Source organism: Musa acuminata, chromosome BXJ3-8 (genome assembly GCF_036884655.1).
Source record: "Musa acuminata AAA Group cultivar baxijiao chromosome BXJ3-8, Cavendish_Baxijiao_AAA, whole genome shotgun sequence".
NCBI classification, from domain to species: domain Eukaryota; kingdom Viridiplantae; phylum Streptophyta; class Magnoliopsida; order Zingiberales; family Musaceae; genus Musa; species Musa acuminata.
The window spans coordinates 1807347-1820364 of record NC_088356.1 but is presented as its reverse complement, the minus strand read 5'-3'; the positions used below and the strand labels follow the sequence as shown (position 1 = coordinate 1820364).

At 46.1% G+C, this 13018-nt stretch overlaps 1 protein-coding gene across 2 annotated transcripts; it reads left to right on the top strand.

The window, feature by feature from the left end:
* Positions 1-30: 30 nt before the first annotated feature.
* LOC103994039 (nuclear pore complex protein NUP62) lies at positions 31-12680 on the top strand. 2 transcript variants are annotated; one of them, XM_065164592.1, is made up of 10 exons: positions 31-993; positions 1489-1599; positions 7062-7152; positions 7257-7332; positions 7592-7714; positions 8404-8481; positions 8673-8776; positions 11317-11404; positions 11482-11580; positions 12350-12680. In XM_065164592.1, the coding sequence occupies exons 1-10, from the start codon at positions 96-98 to the stop codon at positions 12440-12442; spliced, it is 1761 nt and encodes a 586-aa protein (XP_065020664.1). In that variant the 5' UTR covers positions 31-95; the 3' UTR covers positions 12443-12680. The 2 variants fall into 2 exon arrangements, with proteins under 2 accessions (XP_065020664.1, XP_009412577.2); XM_009414302.3 differs by having other exon boundaries at positions 32-1599.
* Positions 12681-13018: the final 338 nt, after the last annotated feature.

Sequence of the window (13018 nt, the reverse complement as noted above, 5' to 3'; positions counted from 1 at the left end):
AACGTTCCGATCTGAAGTGAAAACCCCTAACTAGTTGAACAGAAACGCGGAGGCAGCCTTGGCTGGCCGGGGAAAAGGAGCGGCGGTCGAAAACCATGGCCTTCTCCTTCAACCCTCCTTCCTCCTCCTCGTCGTCCTCGTCCGCCTCCTCGCCGTCGTTTTCCTTCCCTTCGGCCACTCCTTCGCAATCCCAGGGCTTTTCTTTCCAGTCCCAAACCCCTTCAGCGACCTCCTCATCTCCGTTCTCCTTCTCTTTCTCCACAACCCCTTCCCTTTTATTCTCTTCCTCCTCCTCCACCACCACCACCACCACCGCCTCCTCCTCCTCCCCCGCCTTCTCTGGCTTCGGCTTCACTTCCGCCGCCTCATCGCCTGCAACCGGTTTCTCTCTTGGAACCCCTTCTTCCTCCGCCTCCTCCCCGTCTCTATTCGGCTTCTCAACCCTTGGCTCCTCAGCGGCTTCACCTGCCGCGACCACGGCTAACCTTTTCTCAGCATCAACCTCCGCTGCCTCCTCTTCCTCGTCGTCCGCCGCGCCTCCCTCTTCCCCGAGCCCTCTTTTCGCTTCAGATTTCGGCACCTCGACCTTGTCCTCCGCGACGTTTTCTTCTTCCTCAGCAGCTTCTCCTTTTTCCACTGCGAGCCCTAGTTTCGGTTTCGGATCCGGTACATCGTCTCCTCTATTCGGCTTCGGGTCTTCATCTTCCGCGTCCTCCCCGCTACATGGAACCTCGTCTTCTGCTTCTTCTGCCGCAGCCTTGTCGTTCTCCTCCGCTTCGCCAGTGCTCACTTCTTCAGTGGCTACTCTCGGAGCTAGCGCTGCCCCTTCTTTCGCTTCCTTTGCCTCATCCTCGACCCCTTCGACCGCAGGAGTGGCCGCGACGGCGACGGTGACGACGACATCAACTCCATCCTTCTCATCCTTGTTCTCCTCCTCGTCCTCTGCATCTCCCCTGTCTTCGTCGTCTTCTTCGTTTACTACTGCTTCGACTGGTGCGTTCTCTTTTGGAACCGGTGGATCCTTACCTCAGAACTCCTTTATTGCTTCGTCATCATCTGCTGGTACCTCTTTATCACTGCCTGTTGCGGCCACAACCTCCCCGTCATCTTCCTCAGCATCTGGCTTTTCATTTGGGTCTGCAAAATCGGCTGCTTCCCAGCCTTCCTTCGGGTTCGGCAATGCAGTTTCGCCTGCTGCTGCAACTGCCTCTGCGGCACCTGTCTTCGCCGGTGCTGCAGCTGTTGCGAAGCCTCTCACCCTGTCATTTGGGTCTTCTTCCACACCACCCATATCAACCATGGCACCGGCATTGACAACTGCAAGCACTATAACTTCTGTGCCAGCTATAACACCCCCTGCTACAGCTTCCTCTTTGTTTGCCTCGGCAGCTGCATCTTCTCTGTCGTTTTCAGTTTCTTCATCTACGTCAGCAGCTGCAGCATCCACCACTGCATCATCTTCTTTGACATCAACAACTACTGCTGCAGCTACTGGTGCTTTCCCAAGCTTTGGCATGTCAGCGTCTTCAGCAACCTCCGCAACACCATCAACAATGTCATCATCTCCACTTCAATCCACACCAGCAGTTTTGTTGTTTGGTACTCCTTTTGTTCTAAATGAATCCAGGCTTGTTTTTGTCTCTTAATTTTTGGTATCTGGTATAATGCTTTTACACAGTGATATATTATATTTTCTGTCACTGCATCTGTTTGTGTAGACTTGGTGTTAGGGTAAACAACTTTGAGCCGTGGCCTCGGGGCCGACGCGGCTTGGTTCGGGTCGGAATGCGCGGGGATCTTGCGCGGCGTTCCTCGAGGCCGCTGGGATGGCCGGTTACGATGGTCCGGGCGGGACGTTGCGTGGGGAGTGAAGCTTCTCCGCGGCGCTGGGAAGATGCAACCTCGCCCTCGTACTTGCACACAGGTCGGGTCGGAAGCTCGGCCTGACCCCTCCAACGATCAAGTCAGATGATGTGGAAGGAGTCTGTTAGTGAAGAAGTGTCCTCCCCCCTCGTTTAGAACTCGGGGGTATTTATAGGGCAGTTTAGTATTACCTGATGTGCCTGCCTGTAGGAGCAGGGTCGTACCTCTGATGGCGTCTGACATTACCGATGGCGTTGCGCCGAGAACCGAACTGCCGCAGGGTATGGGCGAGCATCGGTTGTCGTCCTCCTCTGCCTCGGTCAAGCGCGCGGGGTCAGACAACGATGAAGTCGTTGTTTGAGAGGGGGTGACGTCAGCGTACGTCGAGTCCGCATTATTGCCCTCCTCCTCGGGCAGAGTGGCGCCCAGGTGAGGCTGACGTCGTGGCACGTCATGTCGCCATTATTACCCCTATCATATTCCCCCCCCCCCCCCCCCCAAGCAGAAGCTATGCGTCGGTTATTGCAATTGGGGGAGTCCGATGCATGACTTTGTCCTTTGGCGCCGCAGTAGTCTTAGGCGACATGAGGTGGAGCACGTCTCGGGCGGCTAGGCCACGGCGAGGGAGGTGGTTTCGAGGAGCACGACGCAGGCGGGCTGACCGCGCAGGTGTGTCTCGGGGAGCATAGGGCCGAGGAGCACGACGCAGGCGGGCTGACCGCGCAGGTGTGTCTCGGGGAGCATGGGGTCGAGGAGCACGACGCAGGCGGGCTGGCCGCGCAGGTGTCTCGGGGAGCATGGGGCCGAGGAGCACGACGCAGGCGGGCTGACCGCGCAGGTGTGTCTGGGAGAGCATAGGGCCGAGGAGCACGACACAGGCGGGCTGACCGCGCAGGTGTCTCGGGGGCATGAAGCCGAGGAGCACGACACAGGCGGGCGGCTAGGCCACGGCGAGGGAGGTGGTTTCGAGGAGCACGACGCAGGCGGACTGACCGCGTAGGTGTGTCTCGGGGAGCATAGGGCCGAGGAGCACGACGCAGGCGGGCTGACCGCGCAGGTGTGTCTCGGAGAGCATGGGGCCGAGGAGCACGACGCAGGCGGGCTGACCGCGCAGGTGTGTCTCGGGGACATGATTCGAGGAGCACGACGCAGGCGGGCAGGCCGCGCAGGTGTGTCTCGGGGAGCATGTGGCCGAGGAGCACGACGCAGGCGGACTGACCGCGTAGGTGTGTCTCGGGGAGCATGGGGCCGAGGAGCACGACGCAGGCGGGCTGACCGCGCAGGTGTGTCTCGGGGGCATGAAGCCGAGGAGCACGACGCAGGCGGGCTGGCCGCGCAGGTGTGGTCTCGGAGATCATGCGGCCGAGTGGCACAATGCAGGCGGGCAGGCCGCGCAGGTGTGGTCTCGGGCAACATGCGGCCGAGTAGCACGACGCAGGCGGGCAAGCCGCGCAGGTGCGGTCTCGGGCAACATGCGGCCGAGTAGCACGACGCAGGCGGGCTGCGGCCGGCGGATGCAACTCAGGTGGGAAAGCCGCCCTGAGGTGGGCTTGGCAGTCCATGGCCGAAGAGCTCGGCACAGGCGGGCTGCGGTCGGGGGATGCAACTCAGGTGGGCAAGCCGCCTTGTGGTGGGCTCGGCAGTCTGTGGTCGAGGAGCTCGGCGCAGGCGGGCTGCGACCGAGGGATGCAACTCAGGTGGGGAAGCCGTCCTGAGGTTTGCTCGGCAGACTGTGGCCGAGGAGCTCGGCGCAAGCGGGCTGCGGCCGAGCCATGTAGATTCAGAAGATTTTAAGCCACGAGCCGAGAGGGGGTCAGGTAGATACTGAACCTTGACTTGGAAAAGGCTGAGGTAGGGCTTGGATTTCTTTTCATGAGGACTACATGGGGTAGTCGTCGCGGGTGCTTGACCTTTGTTATGGAGCCCGCGGTCGGGGGTCGTCCCTTCTCCTCACGGTCGCCCAGGCCTCCGCGGCGATGTACCGGTTAGCGCGCTGGAGCATCTCTGGCACCGTGGTGGGAGGTTGCTTCGCGAGGGACCAGAGGAATTTGGAAGGTCGTAGGACTATCATGAACGCCTGCACTAACAGAGAGGGGTGAGTGTCCAGCAGGCCCCGGATTTGCGTGGCAAAGCGATCCACAAAATGAGAGAGGGGCTCGTCCTCCCCTTGTTTGAGTCCGAGGAGCGGTGCCGCGGAAGGCTTCGGCCGTGCATAGGCCATAAAGTGGAGCTCGAAGTTCTTGGCGAGCTGGTCGAAGGAAGTGATGGTCTCGGTCTTCAGGCCACTGTACCACGCGCGGGTTGGACCTCGCAAAGTTGTTGGAAACGCTCTGCACATCAAGGCGTCAGAAGTCCCATATAGCGCCATCTGGGCGCGAAAAGCGGCTACATGATCCGCTGGGTCAGCGATGCCGTCGTAGGCGTCCAGCGAAGGGAGTCGGAAATGCGGTGGAATCACTTGATCTTGTATTTCGGGCGCGAACGGGGACCCTTGGTGTTTGTCTGACCCGAGCTCTCCTTTTGACCTGCGAACCTCCTGCTGTACTTCGTCGAGGCGTTGACTAACGAGGCGCAACTGGGCTTGCAGGGCGTTCGTCGAGTCCGCGGATAGCGCCTCAGGCTCTGGGCGACTCGACATGTCTTCCGCCTCTCGGTTCCCGGGCTGGGCTGTTCGGTTTCGAGGCGAAGTAGGGAGCTTGGGAAGTGGTGCATGAGTCCGGGTAGGGGGCTCCCGCTGTTGCAGAGGCTGGGTTACATGTGGGGGCGTCGGTTGGGAGACGAGCGGGATGATAGTCTGCACCATGCCCGCCAGTGCTCGGACTTGATGAGCGAGGTCGTGGAAGGCTTCGGGCAATACAGGCGACGGGCCGGCGGGGGCGTCGGGTGGCGACAAACCCGGGTCGTTGAACAGCCGCCAGTAGCGCTCGGATGTCGTGGCAGGGCGTTCGTCTCGGGGTTCATCACGCAGGGGATGTTCTTCTGGGGTGTTGACCGGACGCGACCCCATGGCTGCGGGTTCGCCAGAGTGGATCTGCTGATCGCTCGACATTCGGGGCCCTCCTTCTAGCGCCAAAATGTTAGGGTAAACAACTTTGAGTCGTAGCCTCGGGGCTGACGCGGCTTGGTTCGGGTCGGAATGCGCGGGGATCTTGCGCGGCGTTCGTCGAGGCCGCTGGGATGGCCGGTTACGATGGTCCGGGCAGGACGTTGCGTGGGGAGTGAAGCTTCTCCGCGGCGCTGGGAAGATGCAACCTCGCCCTCGTACCTGCACACAGGTCGGGTCGGAAGCTCGGCCTGACCCCTCCGACGATCAAGTCAGATGATGTGGAAGGAGTCTGTTAGTGAAGAAGTGTCCTCCCCCCTCGTTTAGAATTCGGGGGTATTTATAGGGCAGTTTAGTATTACCTGATGTGCCTGCCTGTAGGAGCAGGGTCGTACCTCTGATGGCGTCTGACATTACCGATGGCGTTGCGTCGAGAATCGAACTACCGCAGGGTATGGGCGAGCATCGGTCGTCGTCCTCCTCTGCCTCGGTCAAGCGCGCGGGGTCAGACAACGATGAAGTCGTTGTCTGAGAGCGGGTGACGTCAGCGCACGTCGAGTCAGCATTATTGCCCTCCTCCTCGGGCAGAGTGGCGCCCAGGTGAGGCTGACGTCGTGGCACGTCATGTCGCCATTATTACCCCTATCACTTGGTGTAGATTTCTTTGATAGTGATAATCAAGGAGAGTTGTTCTTATGCTTCTAGTTGGGTATTTCCCTTATTTGATTGGATGATCAGTGATTTGTATTTAAGAGAATAGTTAGTGGTATCTTATCACAAAGATGTCATGTAAAGGTTGAAAAATAAAATGTAGTACACCTACAACACTTATTTCTTTATACAGGTGTAGTCCTTCAAGATTCTGATCCATGTACATTTTGTACTACATATGCTCCATTTTCTGTATATGCATCATTTGATGTATTTGATAGTTCAAAGCCTAAGGTAGTAAAGAATAAGAAAATAATGATAACATAAATGCATGTTCTTGTTGACTGATTGTTACTTTTGGTCTCCTTTATTATTTATAAAAAAAGTCTGCTTTATTACAGATTAGGACTCTTTGCATCATCTTATATAGATGTTATGCATCTTATTAGCATACGTTTCAGGCTTTCAAATGAGGAAATAGTAGGTAGAAAAAAGTGTGGTCCGGTGCATGAGACTCCTGTCTTGCAGTGTCAGAAGAGAGTGAATGTATATAGTCAGTTTTCATAATGAGAAGCCCAATCATCCGATTTACTAAGTGACTTCAACTTAGAGCCAAAGCTCATCCCGAACTACGAAAAGAATGAACAACTAAGATGCAATGAAAAAGGATGACCATATCTTCCTTGAGATTGCTTGGAAGCTTTTATCTCTGTTCTTTTCATATTTTATTATCATATTCTAGATGTTGTCTTCCAACTGTTACCTGATGAAGCTGGCTGCACTTGTTGGATATGCCACCTGATTAATGACCAATGTATGCCTGCTTCTTCACATCAAGCTCTAAAATGGCTTGCTTACAGTGGTACTTGATGACCCGTATGCTTCTTGCTTTAGAATCAAGCTCCGAAATGTGGTGCTTTTGGGTCCTCATTGATGAGAAACATTTGTCCATCTAACATTTAGTAGACAAATTGTGGTCTTGTTCATCTCTGCTTCTCTTGTTGCTTACATACCCATTTAAGTGCAATAGATGCCAACAAAGCTATTTGCTTAATGTTCAGATTTTGGTAGAAAAATGAATCAGATTTCTGGTTATCATTGATTTGTGGGAAGACTAGGCTGTCAGACACTTATGTTTATCTTGTTAAACATGTTAATCTTTTGTAATTGTTTTTAGCTTGGAAATCTACAAGATGTCAGATGTTTGTAACCTCCTGGCTGCATGAGGTTTCTGTGGTTAAAATAGTCTTTTGTTTGGTAGCCACATGCTGTGCTCTGCGTACTCTGCAGAATATATCTCATTCCTTTTTTTTAAAGAAAACCAATTTGAACATTCTGTTCCTTATGTTCAGGATTTTGTTACCTTGGTTCAGTAGCTAAATATGCGAACTTCTCTTCATTCTTTTTTGCTTGCTTGAACATGAAAAAAACCAGTTTTTCATTTTGTCATAATCAATGGAACATTGTATTAGATACCAATCTAAGAAAAGAAGTTCCTCCTCAGGTTCCTCTACTTCAGCATCTGCTAGTGTGGCAAGTTCCAGTGCTGCCACAAGTCAACCTTTAACGCCATCAGTTCAAGCTAGTAGTGGCGGGTTTGTGTACTTTCTTGTGTTTGTTTTTTGTATTTTAAGAGATGGCTACATTTATATGATCTATTGTTTTATATTTTCATGCTCTCTTTTTCTTTACGATATAGACTTATTACAACCACTTCAGCCACAACCCAGGCACCAAAATTACCTTCAGAAATTGTTGGGAAAACTGTCGAGGAGGTATTGTTCTTTGATTTGCTTCTGACCTTCTGTGTAATGGAACATTCAGATATTACTCTAAGAGCAACCTCCTGAAATCTTGCATATATAAGAGCTACATGGAAATGTTTATCTGTTGTTTTATTATGCCAGAATAACAGCAGAAGTGACACAAATATTCGTGATGGTTATATTTTGTCTTCCATATGATGATAAAGAGTATCTAGGTATTTCTGTCACCATTCTTTTTCTAGTTAACTAGTTGGCCTTATCTAACCAGATAATTAAGGACTGGAATGCTGAGCTACAGGAGCGTACTTCAAAGTTCCAAAAGCAGGCTACAGCAATAGCTGAATGGGACAGGAGGATTCTACAAAACCGAAATATTCTCATTAGGCTGGAGGTATGCAATGGATGCAGTACATTGTTGTTCATCAGTTAGCTGTTCCTTTAAGCATTTTGTGTGCTTTACTAAATTCAGCGGTTCTGAATTCTTTTGTTATTTATCCATATTAAGTGGATTTTATCTCTTTATGTCATGTCATGTTGGGTAGTGAAAAACTTCTGAATTGTTTTGCCTGGCTGGTGGGAAAAGATCGATGTTGACCAAATGTTATATGCTGTTGTTTTATGTTATGATCTAAAAAAGGAAAAGCAGTTGATAAAATATAGAAATTTTATTAAAGCATTTGTAACAAATATCTTTATGATCATGATGAATGTGTAGTGTTTAATCTTTTATTGTATGACTTTATGATTAAAAGCATCTTCCAGAATGACTGCTAAATATGTCAATTATCTCATATTTTGCTCATTCCCAAAAAATGCTCCTCTGCTCTTGGTCACCTCACTTAACTATTCCTGGAGAACTTGCAAGTTGATGTAATCCTGATTATCAGTTCTCTGAAAAGTTACCTGGTTCTGTGTTTCCACTAATCTTAGATGATTTCTATTTTTCAATTACAGTAAGGCAGGTTTCATTTTTATGCAACATTCTTATGTTATGGGCAATTTAAACTGAATTATAAAATTGTAAATTTCCATCTCTGTAGCCTAACTGCCTAATTACTAGTATTTTTGGTTGATTTGCAGGCTGAAGTGGCAAAAGTTGTGGAGACTCAAACTAACTTAGTACGACAACTTGAATTAATTGAAACTCATCAACAAGAGGTTTGTTGCAACTAATTCATTGATTTATACTAAATTTGACTTGCTTTTGGTGTTTCTGGTCATGCTCCTATCTTTTCTGGTCCACTTCTGCTCCTTTACTAATACTTGTTCCTATATTGTGCGTTCTCCAGTTCTAATTAGTTTCATTATACTGCAATAATAATTTTTTTCCCCTCTCTTTGGGTTTCAAGATTGATAAGGCTCTGGAGAGCATGGAAGAAGAAGCTGAGCGTATATATAAGGATGAACGGGCATTGCTTTTGGAAGATGAGGCCACTTCTGTGAGAGATTCAATGTTAGTTGTTATCTAACCTTTTCTCCTGCTTTAATATTGTTTAGTCTCTGAATGCTGATTGAAGCATGTTAAAACATATTCTTTATATTATTATAGTTACAGATAATAATTATTTAACTGATGTGACATTGAAATAAAATTTAGTACAACAGATAGGACTATGATCTGTTTTTCTGAAACATGCTTGTAAATTACTTAATTTTCTAACATTAACTTTTTACTGAAACTTAAACTTTGAGAATGCTGTTTGTCCTTAGTACTGTAACAAATTTATAATTTCGGATGGTCAGCCACAGATCATGGCATTTGCATAGAATTTGAAGCTGAAATCAAGCAAACCTTGATGGCTCAATTTGGATGGGCCTGTGGGTTATGTAAAATATGAGCAAAGATGCTGATATGTTTTCGAAATCAAGAATTGGACTTCAACTCATTTTTTCCTTATTTTTTGAAAACATTTCTACTGCCATTGGTCCAACTTTCCTGACAGATTTGTTTAAGAGATTTGGTGTGGCCTCCTGAAGTCCTAGATATAGTGTGAAAATTTGGCAACATGAAGTGCTTCTTAGAAACCTTCACCTCCAGTTTGCTATCTTTATGTGGCATGGATAGTGCTCTGTTATCCCTTTCTAGTTAGGCTTCTTTTATTCTTGAGAAAAGTGTCATGCTAGTATTGATTGTTTTCTGGACCAACATACCCCTCAATCCTTGTTTCTTTTGCTCTGAATCCTCTTAGGGGTCAATGAGGATTGGTGCTCCATAGAACGATGGCCAACCCTTCCACAAAGTCAATAAGGTTGGCTCAGCACTCTGGGCTGGGCTGTGGGGCCCTTATTTTGAAAATCCCAGTTTTCTACACGTTTGTACGGGGCTGATAAAGCTTTCTTTTCCCTCTCCTAGTGGCATTGAGCAGCCATAAGTAAGCTTTTTCAAGTTAGGCTTTTTCTTGTGGCCTTATTTGATTCCCTGATTTTGAATAGAATTGCTTCGAAGCTGTCCAAACTCTTCGACATAATACCCTGGTCAATACGAGGTCTCTTAAGCTATGAAAGTTCAATCTACAGGGCACCTTGGTCTTCCAAGTGGCCAGCCAGCCATGCTGGAGATAGGGTGACCAGTTTGGTGTGGTTTCCTTGTACTGATGGGCCCACTAGGGTCACTCACCTGGTTAAGGCTAATACTGACCACCATTGAACATGTCTTGCTGCATTGATGCCCATTTCAGGTCCATGAGAAGCATCATAAAACATTTTTCGTTCCTATATTTTTTGAAAACCATTTAATTGTTGGGTACAATGTCCACTGCTGTTTTACTGATGGGAGATCTAGCAGTACGATGCTTTCATTAGTGTGCAATATAGAGTTGGACAGACAATGATGCATGATTACGAGTATTAAGAAATGTAGCTTTGTGCTGGCATGCCAGTTTATGTAGGTTATAGCTGGATACGTTTTTCTGGTGTCCTTTTCTGTTTTCCATCTTACTCTGTTTGGAAGATGACATGCTAAGTGAGTTATCTTTTGGTTTATTGTAGCTTTCAGAAATTACATTAGAAAATTTCAGGAAAGCTATTAAGGTTATTTACTGTTTATGGATCCTGAGTATAATGACAAGTTAATAAGAAACCAATTATAGTTTTAAGAGAAACCTACTTCTTGACGAGTTTCTTGCCGTTTGAATGTTGGCTTTGGGTACAAATGGTCTTCTCTTTCTTTGAATGCAGAGATACTGGCGCTTATTAGTCTTTTTGTAAAATCATAATTCTTTCTTCATAATACAATGGTTTTTATTTAAGGAGTTGATAATTGGCTATGAACAAAAGCTAGGTATTAATATTATGCAGATTTCAGTTTTTCATCCACAGTACAACTACATCTGGCTAATTTTTTTTATGTTATTAGTTGGTAATAGTGATTATTGATCCTTAGGAGTGATATTTGCTGAAACAAACTTAGTTTGTTACGCCTTTTAAGTGAAAAAGTTCGTCGATGAAGTTACTTTGAGGATATAATTGAAAGATTTAGAAGTCAGCCGAACATTAATGTCTTTGAAAGCATTAAATAATTTCTTACAAAATGTCCCTTTTCTATCGATAACTGTCTTTGTTAATTGAGTAAATAGCTTTATCAGTTCTGGTGGCATTAAATAATTTACCCAATTAACTGTTTTTGTTAATTGAGTAAATGTCTTTGAAGTACAAAACTACAAATCACTTCTGATGATCTATGTAAAAGAAAACCTATATGTGGCTAAAACTGGGGCTCAACTATGTGAATCAGGTTCTGGTCAAGTTTTATATGATACTCGTATGTGTAGGTATTTTGAGTTTGTACTCAAAATAGCATCACCATAAACAAATTGATACTTTTATGTGCTATGTTCAGTTTCTAATCAGCATCCAATATGAGTGTCTTATTTAGAATTCTTATGTCCTGAAATTCTTCAGATATTTTAAATACTAATTGATGATTAATATGTGTTGCTACTCCAAACTTGAGCATTTTATTAGCATCTTTCTAATTTGTCTGTTAAATGTCAGGTGTGAACAAGCTGAGTTTATTGAAAGAGAAATGCAAAAGATGGCTGAACAAGTAAAATCAGTAATTCAAACAGTGAATTCTTCTCAGGTAAAATCCTGCAAGAGTTTTGCCTCAGACAGTTATCCTTCTAGCTGACAGTATTAACTACATATAATTCTTTCTAGGGTGGTGATATGGATATGGTTGACGGTATGACTCCACTTGATGTTGTTGTCCGAATACTTAACAATCAGCTGAGCACTCTAATGTGGATTGATGAAAAGGTTAGCTGGAAGAAATTTTGGAGTAATTATATTTTTTGGGTTCTTGATGTTGTGTTTCAAGTTAGGATTTCAAGTAATGCATTTTTCCTACCATGATGTTATGCTTTTAATAACTGTTCTGTTATTTTTATCCTTGTTTTAGTGTCCAAATGACCCTCTGCCCAATGGGTGGTCTAAAGAGCCAAGGAAATCTGAATGCTATTCTGAATTTTCCTGACTTTATTTCCTGGTTTACTAAGACATTCCCCCTTGCGGGCATGTTAGGGATTAGATCTTTCTGAATGCAGATGGCACTGTCCTCTGACCAAATTGGCCTTAAGCTGAAAATTCCCCTACTGTTGCAATGTTTATATTTCTAAAAATGCACAGTACCTCAATTTGCAAAGCCAACAAATCTTTTGCTGTTAATGAACCTTTACAATTTTCACATTTTTCATTGATGAGTAAGCGATATCATCCAAATGGTTTAATATCACTGAAGTTGAATCAGACAATGGATGAGAATATTTTTGACTCATGAATGGATGGCCCTTGTGATCAAAATTTTGCCATGTTAGCCATGAAACCTGTATCTAGTATTCTGTTTGAAAGATTTAATATAGCAATAGCTTCCTGGAGGTATCTTTATCAGCAGTTTAATTAGAATATTGTCATATTCTTCTTAACTTTTGGAATTTGAATAAGATGTTAGAAATCGACTTGGTTTTTATCTCAAACCGTGCCAGTTCTTGTAAACCTTTTGAACTAAGCTTCTAAGTTTCGTTTGCAGGCAAATGAATTCTCAGATCAGATTCAAAAGGTGGCCAACAGTGGGGCTGCAGCTGAACGTGGTTCAACAGCTCCAAGATTCTGGTTGAGTTAACCTCTACAGTCTTAACAGTAAAAGAGTTGTCTGATTACCTTCGTTTTTTAGGACGAAGCTTATCATTGGTGGGAGACGTCGGATATTGAAACTTATCATTTGCTGCCATACTAATTTCTGTGAATTCAGAATCCTGTGAAGCACTTTGTAAGATTCTTAAAACTGAGAACATATCATGTAGTTGTGAAAATTGTCTTTGGAGATTACGTAAAGGATGATAAGATGAAATTGTAGGTTGCATCGTTTCTCCGGCATTTATCTGATATCTAATAATTTATTATGGTTATTGCCGTCGAGCAAATCATAACATCAAGCAGATATGGTGCTTATCATCGTATTGAGTTTTCCCCAGGGACTCTTGTCCGAATGAAACAATACGAGTACGTTGATGACATCAAGCGAGTGCAATGCTATTTCCTCCTATTATTTGTAAGTATTTTCATCGCCTACGTCCAATATTAAACAATCTTCGACTTCATCGTCTGTATCCCGTGTGCTTATGGAAAGCAGTAATACCTAATATTCTTCTGTGTACGTTAACAGTGCTGATGAACACCGAATCTGCAGTGGCAACAT